Consider the following 25833-nt stretch of genomic DNA (forward strand, 5'->3'; position numbering starts at 1 on the left):
CCTTCCCTTCCCTTCCCTTCCCTTCCCTTCCCTTCCCTTCCTTTCCACTTCCTTGCAGCATCTGCCTGGACAACAGTTCTCTCTAAAGAATAAATGAGCTATGATGATTCTGCTTGTGGGGTTGCCAGGAAATCTTCACCGAATTTCTAAATGCACAGTGGGATCTAGCTTGTTCTTAATCTCAGAGGACCAAATGGTACAAAGATCTGGAGTGTGACATCCATTTCTGTGAGGTTATTAATCAGAGATGTGTAAAGAATTTAAATAAATGAGAGTTTGTGAAGTGCTTTGATGTGAAAAATATATTCCACTTCAGTAGAGTGTAGATTTCCCATGTGTCTACATAACATATTCTTTATATGAAAAACAAACAAAACAGAAAACAAACAAAAACAGCTGATTATAGCTAGAGCAAAAATTGTAAAAATAACTGAGATCAGGTGTCAAATAAAGAATACAAAAATCTGCAGTTGTAATGTGATGGAAAGGCAAACCCAAGAGTTTAAAAGGGAAATCAAGATTGTGAAATTGATTGTTTACCACATAGCAGGCTCCCATCCACAGAAGTGCTGCACTTACCTTGCACTATTGATCAAAAAGATACTGTTCAAAGTTATGTGTAAGTGCTGAAGTTGATCCTGTCATTCTAGTGTTCTCTCCTTTCAAAAAGATCCTCTTAAATGGCATCTCAAGGTCATACTTTTGTTCCCTTTCACAGGTCTCTTTAGCACCTCAATGATTCTGGTTCTAACAGCCTTCTTATTTCCAGTAATCTGTCCAGTTCCTCCACAAAACCCATTCTGTAAATATTAAAAGCCAGAGCCTAGTTTCCCGGAGTTTAAGTCAATAACATTTGTACTGAAGCAACCAGTTGCCTCCAAAGAACATGACTGTACAGACAAACTCCTTGAACGGCTCGCTGCGGAGTTGCCTGAGCGCTAACATCAGTGTAAGAACTGAGCTGCATCACCAGTGAAGCATTTCATAGAGAGAGGGACACAAAACAGTGACAGTGTGCCCTTGAGAGAAAAGGAAAGGCAAGATACAAAGACCAAAAATGGTGATGAGGCCAGCACATCACACATTGGAGAAGGTTTTCTGTACATTGCTGCTTCTTGTACATTACTTGCTAATTCAAAATGGTACTAGACAGAGGTAGACAGGAATCCAAACAAAATATTTTACCATTATCTCATAAAATCTGCATAAAATATGAAATATTGAACAAATTCTGTCATTCGGGGGCTTATTTGAATAACATGGCATTCTATGTATATCTATACATGCAAAAACTGCATTATTAACCATTAAGAATCATTGGAACATAATCATTAGGAACATGCACGGAGCTTGTTGTGTAACTGAGACCAGCTTTTCATGGGTACCAAAGAGTATAGTCCATTTATCAAACTTCATTTGAAAAGCAATTAGTGACCCTTTCCTCCCTTACTAGTGGAGTGGCTTCTCAGAAAACCAGTTTCATTAATGCAGTTTTTTTTCTCAAACTTCTCCTAAGTGCTGCTGTGTTTTTGAGGTCACCTATCTCTGTGTAACCTCCTCTGAGCCCAACCCATCTAATCAGGAACAAACAACACCTCATGTTGTTAGCATCAGCTTCACTGTGTACGTAGTTCTGAGTAAAGGTGACTAGCCACTCATGGTAATTACCAGCTCTGCCAGCCAGATACTATCTACTGTTCTGTTGTAGAGGAAACTGACCTGCTGCCAGCAGTAAATCTGCATAATGTGGGAATTTTTGTTGGCATGTTTTTTGATAATGTACTGAAGTATATAAGGTATTGAAACATATAATTAATTCTAAATTATTATTTTTTCTTAATCTAATTTTTCACAGTTGCTCTTAAACCCTTCCCAACCCTTTGCAGCAGCCACTGACTACAATTTGGGAAGCAAGGAGCTTAATGGTTGGAATCACACTGCTGTTTTCTGTTTGTTTATGTCTGAACTGTTATGAACTTATCCTGAAGAATAAAGATGTTTGCCCTGACTTTTTTTCTGTAATTATTTATACACAAGAATGCTGTTCCCCTTACACCTCTGTTCCTCTAGGCTACATAATCCAGGCTCTTGGAGCCTCCAAATGCACAGCAAGCTCCACAGATTTCCTGCCATTCCCACTCATTGCTCTTGAGTATCAGCGATCCGAACTGTAAAAACAGTCCAGCTATCTTACAGTACACTAATTATTTCTGAGACATTTCCTCTTTTTATCAAATCCATTAAATATGAAGCCCCAAGGGCTGATTATTTATTTATTTATTTATTTGGCCCTAAGTGTTTCAGTGATTGTCCTTAATTTGATAACTGAGAACTAAGAGACAGTTTTCAATCTAACTCTCATGCAGTGGCAGACCTCCTGGTGACTGCAGTGGCACCAACTCAGTTCTTAAATAGTAATGATTTTGCTTAGAAAAAACTCTCGGTGTCTTTAAAGATTTTTTTTTTTTTCTGTAAGGAATAAACAGGCATGGACAGAATTGACTACTAGTCAGTGTAATATGGATTGGCCAAAGCAAAACAAGTACACTCTAGGAAAAAATTCAGGCTGGCTGGTAGGGGCCAGTCTTAGTCTCAGTTACCCTTTTTCTTATCTGATTTCTAGCGTGTGACTGTTTTATTCACTATAAAGTATAACGGAGTATATTTAACAGAGCACAACCTACGGCCATTAGTTTTTTTAAGACAGGCTTAACTTTGGAGGGAAAAGAGATTCAGCTTTACATAGATCTAAATATGCAGCTGAAATGTAATACCTGACATCTGAAGTGCAATGCGTGACACGGAGCATCGTATATAAGAACAGTTTATTGTAATGGCCTACTGAGTTTGAACTGATGAAATATCAATGAAACTGCATTATAAAAACAAGTGTGGTGTGTTGTTTTCTTTTGTTTCATGACAATTCTCAGATGAGCTTGAGCATGATACATAATTGTTGAATGTGGTCAAATCATTGGAGGACAGAACTGCTATTGAGAGGGACTGACGGAGACTGGAGAAATGGAATGACAGGGACACTGAGGTTGAGGATAGACAAATGGAAAGTCCTGCTCCTAGATTTTAATAATCCAGTGCAACAGAACAGGTGAGAGCTGACTGCATGGAAAGTCGCTTTGATGAAAAGCACACACAAGATGAGGAGGCAATCCAAGACAGCCAGCATGGCTTCACCAAGGGCAGATCATGCCTGACCAATCTGGTGGCCTTCTGTGATGGAGTGACAGCACTGGTGGACAAAGGGAAGGCAACTGGTCTTGTGCAAAGCCTTTGACATGCTCCCACACCACATCCTTATCTCTAAATTGGAGAGCTATGGGTTTGAAGGCTGGACTGTTGGGTGAACAAAGAATTGGTTTGATGGTTGTAGCCAGAGGTGTTGCTGTCAACAGCTCTATGTTGAGATGGAGGCCGGTCACAAGTGGTATCCCCCAGGCGTCCATCTTGGGAACAGTGCTCTTCAACATCTTGATCAATGACAAAGGCAGTGGGATTTGAGCATACCCTCAGCAAGTTTGCTGATGACTCTAAGCTGAGTGTTGCAGTTGACACAATAGAAGGAAGGGATGCCATCTCGAGAGAGCTGAAGAATCTCAAAATGGGCACATAAAGATCTAATAAGGTTTAACACATCCAAGTGCAAGGTGTTGAGTCAAAGCAATCCCAGATATGAGTACAGATTGGAAGAAGTACACACTGAGAGCAACCCTGTGGAGAAGGATTTGGAGATCCTAATGGATGAAAAGATGGACATGAGCCATCAGTGAGTTTTTGCAGCCAGTATCCTGGGCTGCATCAAAAGAGGAGTGGCCAGCAGGGAGGGAGACAGAATTGTCCCCCTCTAGTCTGCCCTTGTCTGGATTATTGTGTCCAGGCCTGGGGCCTCCAGTACAGAAGGGACACAGAGCAGTTGGAGCCCACCCAGAGGAGGGACACAAAGATGATCAAAAGTAGTTTGTGAAGATAGATTGAGAGACTTGGGCTTGTTTAGCTTGGAGAAGAAAAGGCTGCAGGCAGAATCCGTTGCAGCATTTGAGTAAATGAAAGGAGCTTACAAGCAGGAGGGGACCAACTGTTTACAAGGTCCGATAGTGACAGGACAAGAGGGAATGGCTTTAAAGTAAAACAGGAAATTTAGCTTAGATGTTAAGAATACATTTTTTACTAAGGTGTTGAGGCACTGCAACAGGCTGCCCAGAGAGGATGTGGATGCTCCACCTCTGGAGGCATTCAGGGACAGGTTGGATGGGATCCTGGGCAGCCTGATATAGTGGTTGGCAACCCTGCCCATGGCAGAGGGGCTGGAACTAGTTGAGCTTTAAGGTCCACTCCAAGCTAAGCCGTTTTATGATTCTATAATTAATTCCATGAAAAACATCTGAGGATCCTGTCCGACAACAGCAGTGTGCCCTTGCTGCAAACTCACCTACATCCATGACTATTGACCAGCACAAAAAGGATCTATTTATCTCTGTTTTGGCACTTGTGAGACCACATCTTGAGTACTGTGTCCAGTTCTGACCTCCCCAGGATGCAAAAATGAAGTTATACAGGAGCAAGCCCAGCAGAAAGCCAGTAAGACTTTAATGGACTGAAGCATAGGGACATTGGAGAAGTTGAGAGGGCTAGCTTTGTTCAGCTAGCAAAGAAGGCAGAGGGGATCTTCTATATCTGTTTTCCACTGTGTGATGGGAGAATACAGGGAAGGTGGAGCCAGAGACCTCCTGAGGTGCACAGTAGAGGATGAGAGGCAATGGACACAAGTTAGAATATGGAAAATTTCTGACTCAAAATAATGAAAACATTTCTATAGTAAAGGTGGTACAAAACTGAGCTAAATTGCTAAGAGAGTTGGTGAAATTTACACTCTTGGAGCTATTTAAAACTTGACTGGACATGGCCCTGAGCAATCTGATCTAGCTGCATTTGTTTTTGCAGAGTATTGGACTTACAACTTCCATAGGTAGCAGAGATTGCATTAGTCTATGATTCCAACTTTGTAACACTGATAAAGTAAAAATGTTTGTGGAGTAATCTTCTATTTTATAAGCACTCTGTGAATTTGTATTGGTTTATTGGCATCCAAGGTAGCCATTTGTATTTCTCTTTAATTGTTCTAAGCAGAGTCCCTAACATCATTGTCTTTAATTGCTTATGAAATGGCAAACAATCTTGCTGGAGGAAAGGGCCTTATAACATATTTCTAGTTTTATTTCAAGTAATGTTTTCTATTTAGTCTTAGCTGAATTCCAGTAAGCATAAATTCTTTCTTCAAAATACACCACATAAAATTCACTTTTCTGTATGAGTACATAAAGACAGAGTTGAATGATATTCATTTTAAGTGCTACCAAATGCTCTTTTTAATAATGTATGAAGTAACCAGAATTATTGCAAAGTCAAGTGCTGAGCTGATTGTTGTAAGTCTCTCAGCAAATGTCTTCTTGTAGTTGTACATATCTTCAGATGAGTGAAGAAAATCCTCTTCTGCCTTCATAGATTCTTCTTGAAAGAAAAGAAGAATCAAATACAGAAATAACAGGAGTAAAAAATGCTGTTCTCTGCATTAAGGCATTTCACATATGATTACAGTTCCACTTATACTTTTTCCAAGGTGCTTTTGCAGAGTTGAAATTTGTGCCAAGTATGCATTAGCCTTCATTGAGTGATTTCCTTTTTGCAGCCAGCCTCCTTTCCACAATGGGAAATGATTCTTAACATTTGCAGTCCCAGATGTGTCAGTTTCTTAAATCATTAATCCAAAACAAAATCAATGATACCGCAAAATACAGCAGAATAGTTGCATTAAAAAAAAAAAGTGTGTTTTATTTTCATAGTGTTTTGAACATTTCCAGTATTCTATTATCACATCTTTCAGTTTTCTAGCTTATTGAGCTAGCAACTCAAGTAATCTTCATCACCTTACCCCAGGGACTGGGATCTATGAAGGGAACTACCAGATATCACAAGGCTTATGATAACAATTAGAGTTGGCTACGCTCTGATGACCCCTGTCATTGAGACAACATCTGCTCTCAACAAATAAGTACAGCCAGAAAAGAACAAAGTAATGATGAGTCAAGGAGAAGTGAAACTGAGAATTAACAAAGATAAGCTTGACCAGCCTATGACCAACCAAAAATAACCTTGACCACCTTTCCCATATGTATAATGGGAATAATAGCACATATTTAAGAAGCACATACTTATGTTAAAGATCAGTCCATTAATATCTGTGAAATGCTATGGAGATCTTAATGGAATATGCAAAATAGTAACGTGAGCTAAACAGCATCTGTGCTGTTCTAAGGCAGCCACAGCCAACCTGTGAGGAAGAAGCAGTGCAGGAAAAGGGGCAAAATTGGGTAAAGGAAAAGAAGGGCAAATGGCAAGAAATGCTGCAGGGGGGCAGAGAGAAATGAAATTGCAGGAGAAATGGATCGAGGCAATGAGGTCATTAAGGACAAAGAGGTGATGCCTGGGTTACTGCACTGTAAAGGCACAGGGTGCTAATACACACAAAATTAAGCACTGTCAGTTCTGATATACATGCAACAATCTATCTTATATTTTTCTATGTAGAAAAACCTAAATTATAAGTATAACCAGATGGTAGCATTTAACTGACCATGTGCAGGTAAAGAAGGGAACTGTGGGTCTTCCAGGGTGTAAATCTATCAAGAGAAAAAAATTAAAATGACTCTACTTCTATATTGCTGACAAAGAGAGCATTGTTTAAGAACTGATTGCAACACACACTTGAATAATTGCTTTAGATCAGTGGAAACACAAAATATTGCTAACTGCGACATATGTTTCGTTTAAAACAGAAATAATGAACCACCCATTAGTTTAATGAAAAACACAGACTATTAACAGTAAATGCTCTTTAACAACTTGATTATCTCCAGAAAGCTGTTTTGAGTAATTTTTCCACCCCCTATTGATCATTTTTTCCACTACGTGCTTTTCCACTATCTGCTATGTGCATGCTGTTTTACATATTCCTCCTCAGTTGCTTTTGCATCTTGGTACTGTAACGAACTGATTAGTGGAGGAGGCTGAGGGCTGAAATTGTACAAAGACTCTTTACCTGGGGGCTGCCTGTTGTCATGCTGTGCGTCAGTGTTGTTATAACATGACAGCTGATCTTGTTTTTGGAGAAATGCTGCAGAGATCACAAAAGTACCGTCTTGCTGACTGTAGTAGGGAAGCTTTGCTAGGTGTTCTGAGAGAGAACACATGCACTGAAGAAGGATCCTATACCTCACTTCTAGTAATAGATTTTCCAAGATAGGTTTAGCACACACATGAACTGTCACTGACTTCCAAGGTTTTTGTTCCATAGAGAGTGAGCTGATAACAATGGTTCCTTTAGTGCATGTGTCAAGGATCAAATCCATTACCTTTTTAAGAAATCAATAATAGTATTTCATTACAATATTAAACTACCTCATTTTTAAATAGTGGCCCTGCTTCTCCAAAGAAACCTGCAGAGGCCTCTGCAGCTGTTCAGAACAGTATCAAAAAGTGTACAGTTACTGTTTTAATGCCCAGTTTGCGTCCTTTCATCCCATCAAGATCACTGGGACCCAAAATATACAGATTTCTCTTGCAGTATATGACAGTGTTTTTCAAAAGAATTTATTGCTATATAAATGGGCACTTTTTCTAAGCAGAACTCCAACTTTTTTGAGTCTAGAGACTCAAAGAGAGAGAACATTTTAGAAATCTACTGTTGTTTTCAGTACAACTGAATTCTTCTATTTTACAGTCTTATAGGACAACTGTCTTAACTGATGTGTGTTTTAAGTGCTTTTGATAGAAATCTTTATTCAGTTCAGTAGCATTTTTAATTTATTTTATTTACTTTCCCTTCTAAACTTTAAACTTTTCGGATGCTGAAAATCCTCTGTATAATAAAAGGTGAATTATTTACCAGCTGCATATGTAGCAAGGTGATCCATATAAGTTCAGCTGCAAAAAAGGCAAGTATTAAAGTAGCTTCATCTGTGAACTCTGCAAGAAACAAATATTACTCTCTGCTTAGAAACAAAGCCACACTGATTGAGGAAAGCTTTGGTCTTCTGAAATAAGGTATAAATCAACATGAGCCAAACTTACTCTGCATGAGAACTCCCCTTCACCTATCTTTTCCTGTTTACAAAATTTGTCTAATAATTCTCATATATGTCTAATAATTTCTCATATTTATTTGTAAAATATTCCAATATTTATTGATGAAAAGTGGTAAGGAATAAAATAATATTTATCTTAAGTAAAAGCTTAATTTTCATAAATTTCATAGTTTTCCATCATTGTATAGTTTTCTGTGAGAACAATTTCTTGAGGCCTTGTTTATAAGTGAGATTGAATTTCTTATTTTGAAACAATGAATAAAATGTGTTGTCTCACCTGTTGAAAAGCTTGCCTGAGTCCTCCCATGTTCAGTCTGACAACCATCACTCCCTGTCATGGCTCCCAGACAGCTTGTACAGCTGTCCTGAACAAAGCCTGATTTCCTGGAAATGTACTAGAACCATAATTTACAAATACTAATTTACTAATATAGATATTGAAGTATTTTCAGTCAGTCCAAGATGATTTGATATAACAGCACTTTTGAAATATATTTCTCATTAGTGTCTCTTGTTCTCAGGAAGAATCCAATTTCACTTACATAATGTGTTAAGTTTCCAATTCTGTGTAATTTGCATTCTGCTTCGGGTTTTCTTGGAATTATGGAATAGAAATTGTGGAAAAAATCTTACATGTCCCATTCAGTTACCTTGTAGCATAAGTCCTGTAATACTTGTTGTCTATAAGTTAAAGTGTATATTTAGAGCAGGACTGGTTACTCCACCATGAGGATGGTGGATGACCTTCACTGGGCTATGTGTCAATCAAAATCCAGCTGGTGAATTCACGTGGTCTTTTTGCAGGAGCTATCTGGATCAAAAATTATGAGTTTCCAAAGCAAATAAAGAAGTATATACACAAAGCAGCCTTCTGACTTGAGAGCCAACTCTGCTGTGTGCAGGTGGTTGGGCCAGAGACCTCCAGAGGTCCCTTCCAACCAGAAATATCCTATTATTTTATGGTCCTATTATGCTATGATCTTTTGGTCACACTACATACTAGTCCAACAACAGATGCAATCTGTCTGCATTCAGATACTGCAGCAACAGCCTGACTGGCTGGTGGTTTGACTTGTTAGCAGAGTGGAGAAAGAGATTCATGGGACCAATCCTGTTGACAAGCAACGCTAATAAAAACCTGATGTTCTTCAGACTCAGCAAAGCCTCCTATTGTTGCAGAGATGAAACAGGCACAAACATACCTGTACTGCGCTGATCTTCAGTTTTAAAATCTAGCCTACCCACTCACCTTTGAGTAAGCTGGGCTGCTGCCAAACCATGGGATTATGAAACAACGAGAGGCACAGGGTGAGTGGCAGCAGTTCATACTTGTTATGTTTTCTCTTGCTCCTCTGTTTCGATTGGTGCCTCTACAAATTTGGATTATAAAATCTTCAGAAGACAGAATGGATTTTCTCTCCATGTCTTACATAGAATCTACTTAGGCAAAGGACTTTGGCCTCTGATTTTTGTTTCTAGGTATCATGGTCATTCAAATATTTTGTAACAGCTACACAGTGTGAGAGACTTTAGAGGCAGAATGGCTTGCCCACTTTGAACTCTTAATTTCTTTTCATTTACCACTCCATAACACAGCTCACATCTGCAGGCGTGACCTGTTCACCATATCTTTAAGAAGCTCTGCTTGTGCCTATACTAAAACATTTGACTAGAATGAATTTACCATGCAGTATAGATCTTATGATAACCCTGACCTTAATTTCCCATTTAGTCACTGTTTTTCTCTTCTTTAGATCATATAAATTTTGCTTTCCTGTTGCTGAAAACAAATACTATTTGTTTTCCTCATTATTAGGATGGACAATTCTCATGCTCTCTTGCCAGCTCTTCAATCAGAGCTGCTGAATAAGCTGAAGTCTTCTCTCTAAAGCACAGGGTGTGTAGTCTGCTGCTATCTTCCTGTGGTCTTCTCAGGATCACAGACACCTTTCCTCAGTTACTACAGCAAAGGCTTTGGTGACCAAGACACCGACTGCCACCCACATCCCATGGTTCTGCCTTGCTGGCATGGCAGATCCAGCTGCAATCACCTGTGGCTGGCCCATCCAGTATCAATAAATCGTCTGCACCTTTCAGAAATCTTGACTGCTTGCATTGTGATTGTTGTGCTTATAGCAGATGTCAGGTAGGATGAAATCCCTCATCAGTCTGGGATCTAAGTCTCCCTCAAATTCCTTACAGAAGACTTAATTTGCCTGATGAAGTGATCTGTAACAAACTCCCACCACGTCATACTTGCAGAGCGCTAGTTTCTCCTGCTTGCTTCCCAGTCTGTAGGCGTTTGTGTGCATACCCTTGAGGTGGGTGGCCTCTCACACACCCTATTTCATCATTCCTGAGGTCTCTTATTCCCAACATGCATGCTGCACCATTTTCTTACTGCCCTTGACTACTATTTCTTCTCTTCCCTGTGTGTTGCCATCTCCCTTCCCTGTTCCTACCTGAAAGTTCTCCTATGGCTGGCAAAGATGCTTGTCTCGCTTCATCAGGTGGACTTGTCTCTCCTTGAGGATACAAGATAGAACTGATGTCTTCTCTCAGGCAGGGTTTGTTACTGTAATGATCTATATGCACTACCAGAACTTGTAACTGCTCTCAGAGCTCAATCTCCACAAACGTGAGTGTGTGTACACACCCACACACAATCCTGGTCTACCCTATCTATATTGGTTAAAAAGGAGAGGAGAGGAGAGGAGAGGAGAGGAGAGGAGAGGAGAGGAGAGGAGAGGAGAGGAGAGGAGAGGAGAGGAGAGGAGAGGAGAGGAGAGGAGAGGAGAGGAGAGGAGAGGAGAGGAAAAGAAACTCAAAATTCCTTTTGCCCTAAGGGCTTAGTCATGACAATTAAGTGATGGTGTCCAATCTCTGCATGATTTCAATTTGATCACAATGCAGCATCTCAGTTTACACACTGTTGCTGTTTTCAATATGCCTGTACTAATTCAACATCTTTCCAGCTCCTCTGCTTAGTCTCCAGCCACAATTAGCCTCACACCTGTCAGATACAGGCCAGCATAGCCATGTATCCCCCCCACGTTTTTTAAATGTAGATCAATATTGCACAATATTTAAATTTTCTCTTGGTGTGATCTGCTCTGTGTTTCCAACTATATTCTGCCCTATAATTTATAGACAGATAGAAACTTCAATACCATCTCTGGCTTTCCATGACTGCCTTTCAAGATTCTTCAGTTCTCTATGGCCTTCACAGTTTCACTCAAAGTCACATAATTGGTTGCAAACTGAATTATATCTCAACTAATTGTACAAACTTCTGCAGTAGTGAAATAACATTTTGCAGTTCTGTGCCATATTGTCCTTCTGCTATCTTTGAGCACTTTGTTCTCCTGGGGTTATACAGGAGTATGTCCTGCAGCGTGGCTGACTAATACTTACAGCAGTCCTCCTACAAATTTATCTTGCAGCTTTGAATTTCAGTAGATGAACTGCTGGATATCCGATGGCTTGATGTGTCTAGCTGGTCAAATATCCTTTCTTGCTTTTTTCTTTTTTCTCATAGATGGCCAATCCACTTCTTTTGTTTCTATTTCTCATTCTCTTGATGCTGTCCTCCCCCATTGTTTCTGTGGCAACACTTACACAACGCAGTCATCCAAGAAGCACTCATTTTCTCAAATATTATACTTTTGAAATATACACTTCTAGATCACAGCTGTTATATAAAAGCTCAAGAATATTTCACGTTTCAATAAAGAGTTCAGACATAAAAACTTTTTAAAGTCACATTCTTTATGCTTTAGCTGAAGGAAAACTTATTCTTTATTCCCATTAACTTAGTTGCTAAGGAATGTTTACTTCTGAGGATCATGGAACCATAGAATCACAAAAGATCCGAGTTGGAAGGGACCCACAGGAACATGGAGTCCCTGGCTTCAAACAGGACCACCCAAAATCAATCCCTGTGTCTGAGAGCTCTGTCCAAACGCTCCCTGAGCTCCGGCGCTCGGGGCTGCGCCCACAGCCCTGGGCAGGCTGTTCCGTGCCCACCGCCCTCTGGCACAGACCCTTTCCCTAATATCCAGTCTGAAAAATGGATCATAATTTGATTTTATAGATATTAATGTATGTTTTTTATGGTGAAAGTATGTCTTTATGACCTAGGTCGTCTTATGCATTATGAATTGTAATGCATCTCAATCTGCTCCGTGCTTCCATATATGCAAAAAGACAGGGTGGAACATGGCTAATGTAGACATAAACATCTTGAACGACTCATCCAGATTGCCGCTGCAGTGCACAGAAGAAGAAGCACGTCGAGATGATTCATCTCATCCCTAAGCAGACACCTTGAGCGGCTGATGCAAGCAGCGACTCTACGGATCAACTTTATTTTGGAAATAACAGAGGCCGGGGGAGTCGGTCCTAGACTCGGTGAAACCTCGGGGCCATTAATCTAGAGACAGCGCGAGGGAAGCAGAGAGAGGCGGAAACACCCGGAAAAGCAAAACTCGCAGCGCCCAGACACAGCCCTCACGCCCCACCACTCCCCGCACACCGAGGCGCGACGCCCACGCCTCAGGCGGCCGAGGCCCCGCCCCGCGCATGCGTGCCCGGCGGCGCTCGGCGCGGCGGGAGCCGGCTCGGGGGCGGGGCCGGGCGGCGGGCCGGGAGGTGGCCGGTGACCCGGCGGAGCGAGGGCCCGGCGTGAGGCGGGGCGGGCTCGCGTGGGCGAGGCTGCGAGGCGCCGAGTCGTGAGTCGTTCGTACGGCTGTTAGGGGCCCGCCGGGCTGCGGGAGTCCCGCGGTGGGCGCCGGCGGGGGCGGTACGCTCTGCCCTCCCCATCCCCTCCTACTCCCGCTCGGCCCGGCCCGGCCCGGCCCCGCTCGGCGCTGTGATTGGGCGGAAGATGGCGCTGGGCGGATGGAAATCCTAATGACGGTCTCCAAAATCGCCTCCATCTGTACCATGGTGAGTGAGCGACTAAGGGACCGCGCCGTTCGGAGGGGTCCGCGGGGCGGGTGGTGGGGCAGAACCGCGCTCCGTGGGTGGGGATCGGGGGCCAGCGTAGTTAATCGGCTTTGGGAGGCTGCACCCAGGGGAAGGGCAGAGCTCGGGGGCTTTCCGACGGAGGCGCTCAGGACAGGGTCTCCTCGGGAGCCGCCCGTGCCTGCCCATCCCGGGCCGCGGAGCCGCGTGCCGGTGCTGCGCGGGGCCGTCCCGCTGTGCGCCGTCCGGCAGCGCGCGCTGGGACTCGTGGGCACCGCGCCGCGTCGTGAGGGGCTCCGGGCTGCGGCGGCCCTTGCGCTGCTGCCACGGGGGCGGGAGGAGAGAGCGGAGGGGAAAAATAGCCTCTGCCTCTGGTTGTTCAGTTGCTGGGTTGGCGTTGTAACGTGCCGTGATTTTGAGCAGTGGAAAATGCTGATGGGTGCGTTCTGGACGCCGATTTATGATTTTCATAAAGCTTACCGCAGAGAGGCTTCGGTGTCTCCAGCGGGCATTGCAGAGGTGGCCCGAGAGAATGTGGAGTGGCTGCCTGTGGAGGTGGCTCAGGTGGCCGCCCCCCGGCTGGAGCAGCGCTCTTTGCGACGTGGGAGATGACAGCTTCTCATCTGAACTCCAAGGGTCCGATTCCCTGAATGCAGGAGCTGTACGCCAAGGTCTTTGTATGGCCAAATGAAGGAACAGCAGTTCTCGTTCTCTGGAGTGGTTAAATTTCACACTAGACTGTGATTGATCCGTGAGCCTTTACCCACAGCTGCCTGCTGGACATTCTGTCATCGTAGACTCAGTGCCAGTCCCTTGATTTAGGCCCATTATGGGACCTCACTTCTCTACTTGTAACAGTATGAAAGCTGTAGGTGTGGATCACCCAGGCATATGGTTGAAAATTTCCTGTGTGTGTGGTTGTTGGTGATGGTGTTTTGTCACTGGCATACAAATCAGTACCTAAACAATTTTTTTTCAACTAAAAACCTCGCAATTAATTGTCTGTACCAGTGAAGCCAAAATTCTGATGTCAATGAGGTATTCCTTGTCCAATTGTAATTGTGTATTCTGAGGTGGATAGACCCCAAGTATGAGATTTTTCCTGTGCCTTTTCTGGTGCTTAAGATTTAGTGGTACTGCAGGAGAGAGGACAGCTGGCTCAGGATACCCCCTGTAAAAGTTTAGCAGTTCTTAATATAGGAATTGGCTGTTTCAGTGAAGGTAGCGTGGAGAGGTACTTGATATTTACGTAGGAATTGTTGAGAACGATGTGGTTATGGCCAGGCAGATCTTTTAAATGTTAAGGAAGTCATAATAATCATGTGTAAGCATTGATTTTGCAGAAACAAGAATATAAATGCTGAGTAATACTTTCTTTTTTTCTTTTTTTTTTCTTTTTCTGGCAATTCTTAGTGACAAGCTACCATTTGATAAACTCTCAGACAAGTTTCTGAAGATTCTCAGAACATTTCCTTGCCTTTTCCCTAAGCCTATTGGAACAATTCTCAGGTTGATTCTCACCTGACGTCTGGCTAGTACAAAACCAGCAGCAGGCAATTTTTGCCACAAGATGGTTTGTGTATTCACAAACCTAACACATGTTGTGTGCTGGTGGCCTGTAACAGACCTATCGGAGCCACGCTGAATAATCTCTTCAATCTCAGTCATTCATTTTATGACTTTCTTTTTTGTATCCAAATTCAAGTTTTCACTGCTGCTTACTCACTTAAATACAATGCATCCTTTTCTCTGAAGCTCTGAATATTGGAAAGTAATAAGGTGGATTTTCCAGCACTGGTCAATGGGGTATGGTGAAGAGTGATGTCAGAAAGGCCACAGTGCCTTTTGAGGTGATGTTGCAGAAGCACATTCTGTCTACAAAATGTAGTTCATGCTTCATTAGTTCATGCTGCATCTATACTCCAGTGTTTATATCAGTAGTACTGCAGGTCTTCCTATTCTATCCCTTCAGGGTTCTTTGGATTTCTTTTCCCTATATCACCACTCCTGTGCTGTAGTAAGCCTTAATTACAAAGCACAAGATTGCAGAAAGGAACTGGAAAGCAACTTTTCTCTTGTGTGGCTTATGTGCTGCACTATTCTTTTTGCCAAATGGGCAAGGGTATGGGTGATTGGGTTGGTTGGTTTGTTTAAATGTCTTTGCAGTAGAAGTAGAGCCTGGCATTTTACCCTCATCCATGCATTCAGCTGCAAAACAACTCTTAGTTGTCTGAATGATAGGAGGTTTTACGCATGGTTGGGAAATGGTAAAACAACCTGTGCAACTTGCAACAAAGATATGTCCCAAGCTATACTCATGTAAAATTAGGGCTGAATACAGTCCTTCTGACTTTGCTTCTGCTGTCTAGAGTCCAGCAAATGCTTAGCAGTCATAGAAAGGTATCAAGTCTTCTAGTAGCTGGAGTAGAGAGGATAGATCAAAAGCTATGGAGGTGTCCATCTCAGACGTACAGAAGGAAGTTACGATAAGGTACTGGTAACAAGTACCAGTAGAGCTGGTACTTGTTTTTCAGTGTTTCTTCTAGAAATTCGTTGGTTATGTTAGCACAACCTGAAAAACCATAGTGAAATTTAGATGTGATGCTAATCCACCAGCTGTAGTATTTGACATGAAAATCTTTTGCTTAATGTTTCAGGCATTTGTTTAATTGTTCCCTACTAGTTTAGCATCTCATACGCAGGGTCAGCGTACTTGGCTAGTATTACTGTAGAAAGTCCTCAGTGACTAATTCAGATTTCAAAAAATGCCATCAAACACACAGTCTGTAGCTAAATGTAGATTTAATGATGCAATAGTGTGTTCTGCCTGAGGAGTTTGTGTGTTTCTTACAGTAGAAATTTTTGGTTTTAGGTTTATTTTTGAATGCACCGTGTGCACGCACCAGTCATGCTGAATCGTTGCCTACCATCCTTTTCCTGCCTCTCTCCTTACCCCCCGGTACCCTTCTGCCTGTTTCAGTCACATTTGACAAGAATGAAGAGGTCTTGTAGATGCTAATGTTAATACAAGCATGTGGGGCTGGAGGCTGCTGAGAGGAAACAGGCAGAGCTTAGGGAAGGCAGCAGTGCAACCTGCCACAGAAGTCACAATGGAGAGGTTTTATTAAACACTTAATTGCAGGCAGAGTTTACTATAAACTTTGAGATAGGTTTGCATGTATGGGCTTCATTACTGCTCAGGGAACTATCTGTTTGCAGTAGGTTTTTCAAACCTAATTGTGAAATCTGCACTTAATGTAAATTGATGTTTGCCAGGGCTTGAACTCAGACGGAATGGCTGCTATGTACTTGCTCTTGTTCCTTTAGTTTGCACTCTACTCTCAAGCACAAATTGTAATACTTAGACAGTAATCAATTATCAGTTTTTACAGATTCTGCAGGAAAGCATAAGGAAGACTCGAGCTCAAAGGAGTGATAATTGAGAGTTGCAGCAAGGAAAAACATCGCTTCAAAGTGAGAAGGTAGCAGAAAAGAAAGCAAGAGGGTGAGAGAGCTGACACAGGGAAAACAGCAGCATTGTGGTGTTCCTTTATCCAGCTGACTGACTTGCTTATGTAGCAGGGCTGGCAAGGAGGAGCATGTGCTGCGTCTCAGCCATGCCATTTCACCTTGGCATGGTGACCTGAATCTGCCTTCATCATTGGACTGGAGTGTTCTGAAATGTGTTCTGTTTTCATGATTCTGTTACACTCACTTTTCACAGAATCACAGAACTGTAGGGGTTGGAAGGGACCTCCAGAGATCATCAAGTCCAACCCCCCTGCCAAAGCAGGTTCCCTACAGCAGGTCACACAAGTAGGCATCCGGGCAGGTCTTGAACATCTCCAGAGAAGGACACTCCACAACCTCCCTGGGCAGCCTGTTCCAGTTCACTTTCGGAGAAGTGTGTGTTAGACAGTTGGTTCAAGAGCCTGTACCACTGCAGGGAGCTTCACTCATTGGTTGGAGTTGCAATAAGGAGAATTTTTCATAATGATTGTGACATGATTGTGGCATTTGTCATTGTCATTTTTGTAGGTGCAACATGTTGCAATATAGTAATAAAAAAATAAAGCTACACACTTGCTGCTTAAAATGCTGGGTTTGGGGCAGTGCTTAAAATGCACCAATTACTTTGGACACGTTTGACTCTAAATGTAACTAAAAATTCATATAAAACAAACGTGAAATACAACACATGAAGAAGAAAGCACTGAAACTGTATAGCTGCAAAGCAGTATTTGTCACAGCACAGAATTTCTTAGTTGGCTCACTACTTAAATAATTTCAATTATATAAATGTGCCTGTGTCATTTGACTTACATGTGAACATTCATTTATCGGGTTCTAAGCACAAAGAAACAATGGAATACCTACTTGGTCTTGCCAGCAGTGAATTTTTAGCTGTGTCAGTGGGACCAGCTGATCCCATTACTGCACAAGGGTTGATTATTCTGATGATCATTTATGTGGGCTTTGTTACTTTTTAAATTGGCAAAGCAAGTGATTTGCATCAAGACTTGTAGGAATGACTTTGTAAGAATGTGGTAGAAGGGTGTCTGTCCCTTAATTAAGATTGTTTACATTTCTCTAGAGTATCTGTTGAAGGAAGGAAGAGTATAGAAGGCCCATGTAGGGGTCAACTTTTGTTTTCCTGGTTTAGGAAGTTTCTAAAAGTAAAATGCTTTTAACAAATGTTGTATTTCAAATCAGATCTGTTTGATCTTTCAGTCTTAAAAAAACATGAAGAAGAAAACCCACTTAACCCTAGATAAGTTTTGTAGCATATAACCATAATGGTTTAGTGTATTAACATAAATACATCAAAGTCATGTGTCAATATAAATGTACCAGAGCAGAAGAGCATTTTTACCATTTTTCATAACTTCAAGAAGTTTTAGTGAGTCTGTGGAAATAGGGAAAACAGCATTTGTTTTCATGAAACAGCAATTTTTGTGGATTGAAAGTGTATTTTAAACATTACGTAGTGTGCTGTTTATTAACAAATGTGTTACTGTACTTTTTCTCCCTCTGTGTTGTGGGTGATTTGGTAAGGGGTTTTCTTGTTTGTTTTTTGAAGGTGAGTATAATGCTTCTGAGTGCTTGTACTTTCTAGGCAGCGAAAGATTTCTCACGTCACCATCAAATCCTCTTTTTAAATTCATTTCACAGACTTCCTGTCTGGTCCATGGGTGTAATTCAACCTTTCACTGTAAGTCTGTGAAGGTAGTGCTCTTGACCTTTAGGGATCCTGCTTAGCAAGTGCCATGATGAGATGTGTTGTAGTGCTGCTGGTAAAAGCCTTCTGATCAGAGGAAGTGGAAGCAAAATCACCAGCTATTGTAAACAGCGTTCTCTCAGGAATGTTCTGGAATTATAGAAGATAAATAAAACTGAGACTGCCGTCAGTATTTCCTTTGTTTTGTGGTATGATTTCCTTCCATATTTCCTTCCGAGGGTAATTGACAAAATCCATTTTGCATGGGGTAGCAGCTTGAGGAGAATTGCATCTTTCTGTGTTTTTTGGATCTAGTCAGTGAAAGACCAAGTATAGAGCCCTGATTCATTGAGTCTCAGGTCCATATTTGTCAGTACTTTATCTTTGCCTTGAGTGTTCAAAACAGAAGGAAGTATGACTGTCCAGCTGCTGTGAAGAAAAATACATGTCTGTGCTCAGGCTCAAAAAAATTGGTGTAGTAGCAAAAAGCAAATGTGAAGGTAATTTTGTGCTGTGCTGTTGTCGTCTTTGCCCATGCAGGGATGTTTCACTTTGTGCTTATTAAGCAAACATTCTGTCTGAGCTGCATGCAATTAGAGTACACAGGACTATATCTTAAGCCAATTAGTGAAGAAAAATAATGCTACAAGTATTTCGAAAGTACGAAACTATCCAAACTAGAAGATGAAGTTGTGCCCTCCTGAAGCATGCTCTTTTGCAGATAAATGAACACTGAGTATCACTGAAGCACACTCAGCATATTTCACTTCTTCCTGGGCCGGAAACCATATCCTAAGAAATGTTTTTTCATTTTGGTTGTGTTTGAAATAACAGATATAGTTTATATTTGATTTAAGGTCGCTACAGCGTTTGTTTTAAGCCTGGGTTCTGTAAGTACACAGAAAAATACAAGTTTACATATTCTAATAAAAGGTGATTTGAGGAGTGGAGTTTTGTATTTCATCTTTCATGGAAGATTCCATCAGTCACGGTGCACTAATTGATATAGGCTATGGAATTCTGAATTGAGTGCCTTCAGTTGTGGCACAGACAAGGAAATGTCTTCAAATACTTCTGGGGGAGGAGTGAAAGCTCTATTATAAATGAATGCTTATACTCTGATTTTTATTTGTAAGTAAGTTAATTTTATACCTGTAATGTTTTCTTCTTGTTGAGAAAAACATTCCTGGGTACTGAATTTCTCTCTTTCAATGCCCTTTAGTCACTATGATGCATTTTTCTTCAAGCTCACTACTGCATAGCTAAGTAATATTTGAGAAATTTGGCTTACATTTGTGTATGTAACATTAGTTATGTCAGACGCCTTGAGTCTGTGTTGTTTCTTGGGAAGGTGAAGGGCATTGCAGGGAAGGTTCTAGCATGTGTTAAGGGGGAAAGACATCTAGAGAACTTTGGCAAATACAAATTTTGTTGTAAGAAATTTCTTTTTAAAATTATGATTATTTTTTACTAAGGAAACTTGCATCTCAGTAAGATAACAATTAAAACTGTTAACAGCCAACTGCGGAAAAGGTGGCCTACTGTGTTATCAACTGATTTTTCATCTAGGAAGGGATAGATCAGCACCCTCTATAGTAGGACTAACACCAGTTTCATCTTCAAAGCATGTTAGGCTGGTTGAGTCAAGTCAGTAGAGAAATGCTGCCTGCTAGATTGGATGATAACAAGGCAGGACACTTCAAAAGCACTGTTGTTTGCCTGCTTGCTGACTTGTTTTTAGACAGTATTGTCATGTAGGATAGCTATTTTTTTCACTTGTATTTCTTCCTTTAAAAGTGTTAGGTACCTTTACATTATTTCTAGCTTAGGTGAGGTGTGTGTGCTTCTAAATTGATTCTTCCATCCATTTAAATTTTACCATATGTTGGTTTGCATCTTTGAGTCGCTAGCTGTTAGTTGGTCTCAGTAGTAATTCTATGTATGGTGCCCTGGCAGTGAGACCACTGGGGCAGCAAGAAAGGGCAATAATAAACGTGAAAGTAATATTTAGCAACACCATTGCTTCAGCAAGGTGGGTGACTTTTCACAGTGCCTGCATAGTGGCGTAGTGCAGTTTATCTTTGCGGTGATCAGCCAGTACACACACCACTTGACATTTGTTTCATTATGTAACTGGCTTCTTCCCTGTTTGTTGTAGTTCTTTGTTCTACATGGAAATAATCACAGAGTTTAAGAGGTCAGTATTTTGGTATTTTCAAACATCCATTACATCATGGTGTTATTTTCCACATGTCAGAGTACTTGTCTCTTAACAAGTGCTTCAAATGATCTGATTCAGATGGAGTTAGTTAAGTTATGGTCTTTCTTCCTGTTCCAGTGATGAACTGTAGGACACCAAGGTAGATGCATGTTAAGATTTCATGTTATGTTCTCACATGCCTTACTTGCTAAAGTTTTCACTGTAAAGCTGTGTTGTGTGTAGTGTTCTGTATGCCTGTATAATTGTCACTGTCTTGGAAGATGGGTGATGTGAAGCAGTGTTTGGTGATGCATAGGTGCTTATAGAGGCAGACATGATGATATATAGGTGGTGGTGATACGAAGATACGAATACAATGCAAAAAATGGGTAAATACCAGTAGTACTGTGTTATTAGCTTTTACTGCTTGTTGTTTTTGTGCCTCTAAAACAGACTGCCTGGGCAGCAGCAGTTTGAGTACTGGCACAGGCTGCCCAGAGGCTGTGGAGACACCTTCCTGGAGGTCTTGCAAAGGCACCTGGATGTGACCCTGCTCTGGGTGCCCCTGCTGGAGCAGGGCTTGGGCCAGGTGGACCCAGAGGCCATTCCAGTCCCAACTGTGCTGTGATTCTGTTTGTTCCCACGTCTGGGCTCACGTGGGGAAGCCAGCCCCCTGTACTAACCGAAGTTGGTGTTCCCATCTCTCATCTGCACAGAGCTGAGCTGCTCTATGGGAGACTGAGTGTCTATTGTGTGAGTTGCTCAGTGCACCCCAAAAAGTAGAGGATCATTTTTGGGATTTTCCCGTGTCCAAGTTAGATGGCAGAGGAAGAGCCTTTATACTCTGTCACAGCCATCTTTGAGTGAAATCTCCTGATCCCGATTCCTGTCTTTCATGGCAGATGTAACGAGGTACAACTCTTCTTATGCTTTACTCCTCTGCTGACTTCTTGTCCAAACGATCTTATGATACTGCAATAGTTGGTACCACAGTGCTTCCCCTCTGCATCTGTATTTGCAAAATGGGAGGATCAGCTGGGGCTGATAGTGCTTACCATAACAATTCCCAAGAAACCTTTCAGAGGGAGGGATACTTAGATATTACAGTAGTTGTTATGTGTCAGATGTGAGTGTGTGGTTTAACATACTTTCAAGCTCCTGCTGCATACTATGTCCTGCCTTTGCAACTAACACTGTGCACAGTTTAAATTATTTATTTGTGGGAAGGAATAACATCCTTTATGACAGACAAAAGCAGAGCTGTAGAGGAAAGTCTGAGTAGCTTGTGGGGTTTTGTGTTGGTTTAAAACATCCGTACTGGTTTGTACTGATAAAACATTCATAAACAACTGCATTGAAATTAGTAATGTCATCCTCTGAAATTCATGTGAGACTGAACACTGAATGAAATAGCCTTGAATAATGAGAGAGCTGTATTGTTAATATATGCATATCTTAGCATATTTTACTTACTAGGGAGATATTTATTGTGCTAGAAATCTAAATATAATGTTCTGGTCTGTACAAACAGAAACATCAAAGTCTTGATCACAATATTCTCCCTTCCAAAGCTAGAGTAAAGCAGCCACTCCACCCTTTGAAAACAGACAATTTCCTGAAAACCTGTTCTAGAATTAATGTATTTTTTATGAAGTAGAGATTTGAGCAATAGGATAAATGGCCTCCTCATTTCCTTTTTTTCTGCTTTGTTTGTAAATAATATTCGCCTTGCCAGAACTCAGGGGTGGATTTCAGTAAGGCTGCAAAAAAAAAAAACAGGCATTCAGTAGTCATGGAGTGCTATAATCTCAAATGAGATCTTATATCCCTTACCACTAACATTGCCATTTGAGAGCAGCTGTGAAATATTAAGAGCTGTTTTTAATGCTGCTTATGATTTTGAGTCAGTTTTATTGCTACAAAGTCCGTGGCCATTTGCTATATCTTTAATGTAAGGAAAGATACAGTTGGGAAGGAGTCACACCTGTTTTTAGGATACTTTGCTGTGTACTATGTGCTATTTTTTTATTTACTTAGGCCTGACTTCACACTGGAACATGCTCAAATGTTAGTTTGATAGGAGGTGTGTATGTATGTATGTAGACAGAGGGTGATGTTGTATGCAACGTAAGTGATACAGGGTTGGATACATTTGATTTTCACTAAAGGCAATCAGTATAAGACCTGCAGAAAGATGTTTATTCTTTGAATTTTCCAGAGAATGGAATTTTTTATGTCTAAATAACAATGAAAACAAATTCTGCATCCTTTGAAATCCACTTTTCATTGCACCAGTTGCATCAGTTGGAAGCAAAGGGTAACCAAAGATACTTTCTCTGACTTCTTGGAGCATCATAACTAACAGAGTTGCTGGGCAGCACCTGCAGCTAGTGCTAGGCCAGTGCTAGCTGTACTATGCTATCCTTTAATTTTACAGAAGTCAAGGTCTGTAAAAAAAAATGCTCTGAGTAGTTTGTATTTTCACAGCAAGTGGAGCAGCCCCGTGTCTTTGCTTTCTGTGAATGGTCTGCATTTCTCAACTTTTGTGAGATATGTTGCACAGTGTGTGAATTCACTCCTGGAGGGTAGCTCACCGTTTGGCCTTGCATCACCTGCTTTGAGATCCTACATTAACGTGGTTGCTGCTGAGGAAGCTGCGCTTTGAAACTAATGAACACAGCGTGCCAAAACTGTTTAATTCCATTTAAAAATACGTAAAAATGGTGCAACTTTGAGATGTTTTTGAACAGAATGTATCTGGAACCCTGCGTCTCTAGGGCGTTTTGGACTATATTTAAATAACTTTCTGGTGGTGAGAGAGTGCTAGATGCTCTTATTGTAAGCATGTAGGTATTATGTTATGGCACACAAGACTTGCTGGGTGACCTATCTGCTTTTGGATCTGTATGAAATGGCTTTGTGGCCAATCTAAACATGCTGAGAAAACAGAACTCAAAGGACTGGTTTTCCTGCATTCGCGGCTAATATTATCTTGCCTGTGTGCTTGCCTTTGGATTAAGAAACAGGTTAATTAAACATGCTTAGTTAATTTGCCATGTATGATTGATGGATTGGATCACAAACTCCACTGCCTCCGCCCTTCAGGCTTCTGGCAGGAGAGTGTTGCATCCATTCTCTCCAATTTCTTTTTGTTTTTCTATGTCCTGACTAGAGGGATTGCTTCAGCATGCCTAAGTTCAGCAAAACCTCAGTCTAAATTTCTTTTCTGAGATCCAAATTTACAGGTCTGGTGTTAACAAGGCCTACAGCTGTGACCAGTAGGTGTGTGTGTGTGTGTGTGTGTGTGTGTATAGTCAAAGTAAATCAACGATTGCTTGGGGATAAATGCCTTTGACTGAACTAACTGTACAGTATACGTATGTGAGAATCAAGATTGAAATGTCATGTGAAATGCATAATTATACCTCAGTGCACATGTTCTGACAAAACATCTGGTTCTTGAAGAGTGGCTTGTTTCCCCACGTGTGCTGTGGTCAGACTCATAGTTGTGACTGTGTTATAGATGCCTGCAATGCGTGTGAGCTGCCACTCCTAGCTGTACATGCTTGTCTTAAAATCTTTGGAGGAAAGGCATCTGTCTTTACAAAAAAACCTCACTTAATTTTTTTTTTCTCAACTGGTTAACCTCACTGTATGAATAGTTGCAACATTAATGTTTTACTGCTTTTGATTTCCTAGGGCGCCAATGCCTCAGCTTTGGAGAAAGAGATTGGTCCAGAACAATTTCCAGTCAATGAACACTATTTTGGTTTAGTTAATGTAAGTTTCAGTTCCTAATTCTATTGCTTTGAAATGTAGCTGGATTGGTTAGATCACAAGATTGCCCCTGAGTGAGTAGTTAAAAAGCTGAACGATGCAGTCATTGAATATACGTTTTGAAATGTATTTAAATATTCAGCATATTTGTTAAAATATCTCAATGAAATAATAGTTGAAATTCAGCTGATCATTTATTTCACTTCACTTTTTACAGGGTAATTATGAAGCCCTTTCTTGCGATTAAACTGTGACTTAAAAAAACAAAAAGCTATTTGGAATATACTGTTTGTAGTTGGTAATATGCCAACTTAAGTGGATAAATACAGTACAGGAAAAAATCTGTGAAACTGTTGGTGATATTAAGTCTTTACATCTGCCATTTTTATTGAGATGTTAAAAAATACTGAGCCTGAAGGGGAAAGCAAGTGTGGAAAATCATATGAAATGGTTCAGTTTGATGATTAGTTTTCAGGAATAATTTAAAATGTTATTTCTGGTGTTACCCATGGAAAATGTATCTTGTTAGAAATTGTATGATTGTGTCTGAAATTAATTACTGAGTATTTTATTTGGGGATATGTTGGAAAGTACATACAAAAACAAGGTTGATTTAACATGATCTGTCATCTTGCTTTTTGTAGTGAAACTAATCACTTGTAATGCTGTCCTGCTACTACAGCACATCTCTGCCTCTAGGTTCTTAGTACTGACGTGGTCTAGGAGTCTAAAATCCTGGTATATGCTGTACAGTCATTAAACAGTCTTACTGATAAGCTGACTTAGATGCAGCTCAGCTGTCATGACTTCAATTAGTCATTTTTTCCATTCTCGTGGAAGTTGAAATAGTGCATTGTTTCTCTTAAAAGAGAAGTATGACTGAAGTATGGACCAGATGAGCAGATGGTGAGGTGGATTTAGAACTGGCTGAGTGACTGGGTTTAGAGGTTGTCGGTCAGTGGCACAGAGTCTGGTTGAAGGCCAGTAAAGAACAGAATACCCCAGGGATAGAGACTGGATCCAGTCATGTTCAATGTCTTCATTAACAACCTGGATGATGGGATAGAATGCACCCTCAGTAAATGCACAGATGATGTGAAACTGAGGGAAATGCTGACTCGCTGGAGAGCTGTGCAGCCATCCAGAGGAACTTCAGCAGGTCTGGAGAGGGCCTGACAGGAACCGCATGGAGGCTTTGTGCAGGGCCCTTTTCCAGGCTCCAGGATGTGCTGGGGGCACCCAGCTGGAAAGTGACACTCTTGAAAAAGGCCTGGAGTTCTTGGTGGACACCGAGTTGAACATGAGCCAGCAGTAGGCAAAGTAGGCCATTGGTATTCTTGGCTTTATTATGGAGAGCACAGCCAGCAAATCAAGACCCTCCTCATCTACTTTGGTGAGGCTGAAGCTGGAGCACTCTGTCCAGTTCAGGGCCCTCTATGGTGCCAAGAGGACAAATTGACAGTTAGCACTGGGCAATATTGGTAGGACAAAAGGCAGCAGGGACACATTGTCTGGCA

The 25833-nt window shown here is 41.3% G+C and overlaps 1 protein-coding gene across 1 annotated transcript in view; it reads left to right on the forward strand.

Annotated features, from left to right (window-relative positions):
- The first annotated feature begins 12963 nt into the window (after positions 1-12963).
- The window catches only part of USP12 (ubiquitin specific peptidase 12), a 36714-nt gene continuing 23844 nt past the window's right edge, over positions 12964-25833 (forward strand). The window contains exons 1-2 of the mRNA XM_042838957.1: positions 12964-13103; positions 24239-24319. Coding sequence (XP_042694891.1) covers positions 13056-13103; positions 24239-24319 — 129 coding nt within the window. The 5' untranslated portion in view covers positions 12964-13055. The remainder of the gene's footprint in view (positions 13104-24238; positions 24320-25833) is intronic.

This window comes from Centrocercus urophasianus, unplaced genomic scaffold, assembly GCF_019232065.1.
Source record: "Centrocercus urophasianus isolate 14NV4802_14NV808 unplaced genomic scaffold, USGS_Curo_1.0 seq_9, whole genome shotgun sequence".
NCBI lineage: Eukaryota > Metazoa > Chordata > Aves > Galliformes > Phasianidae > Centrocercus > Centrocercus urophasianus.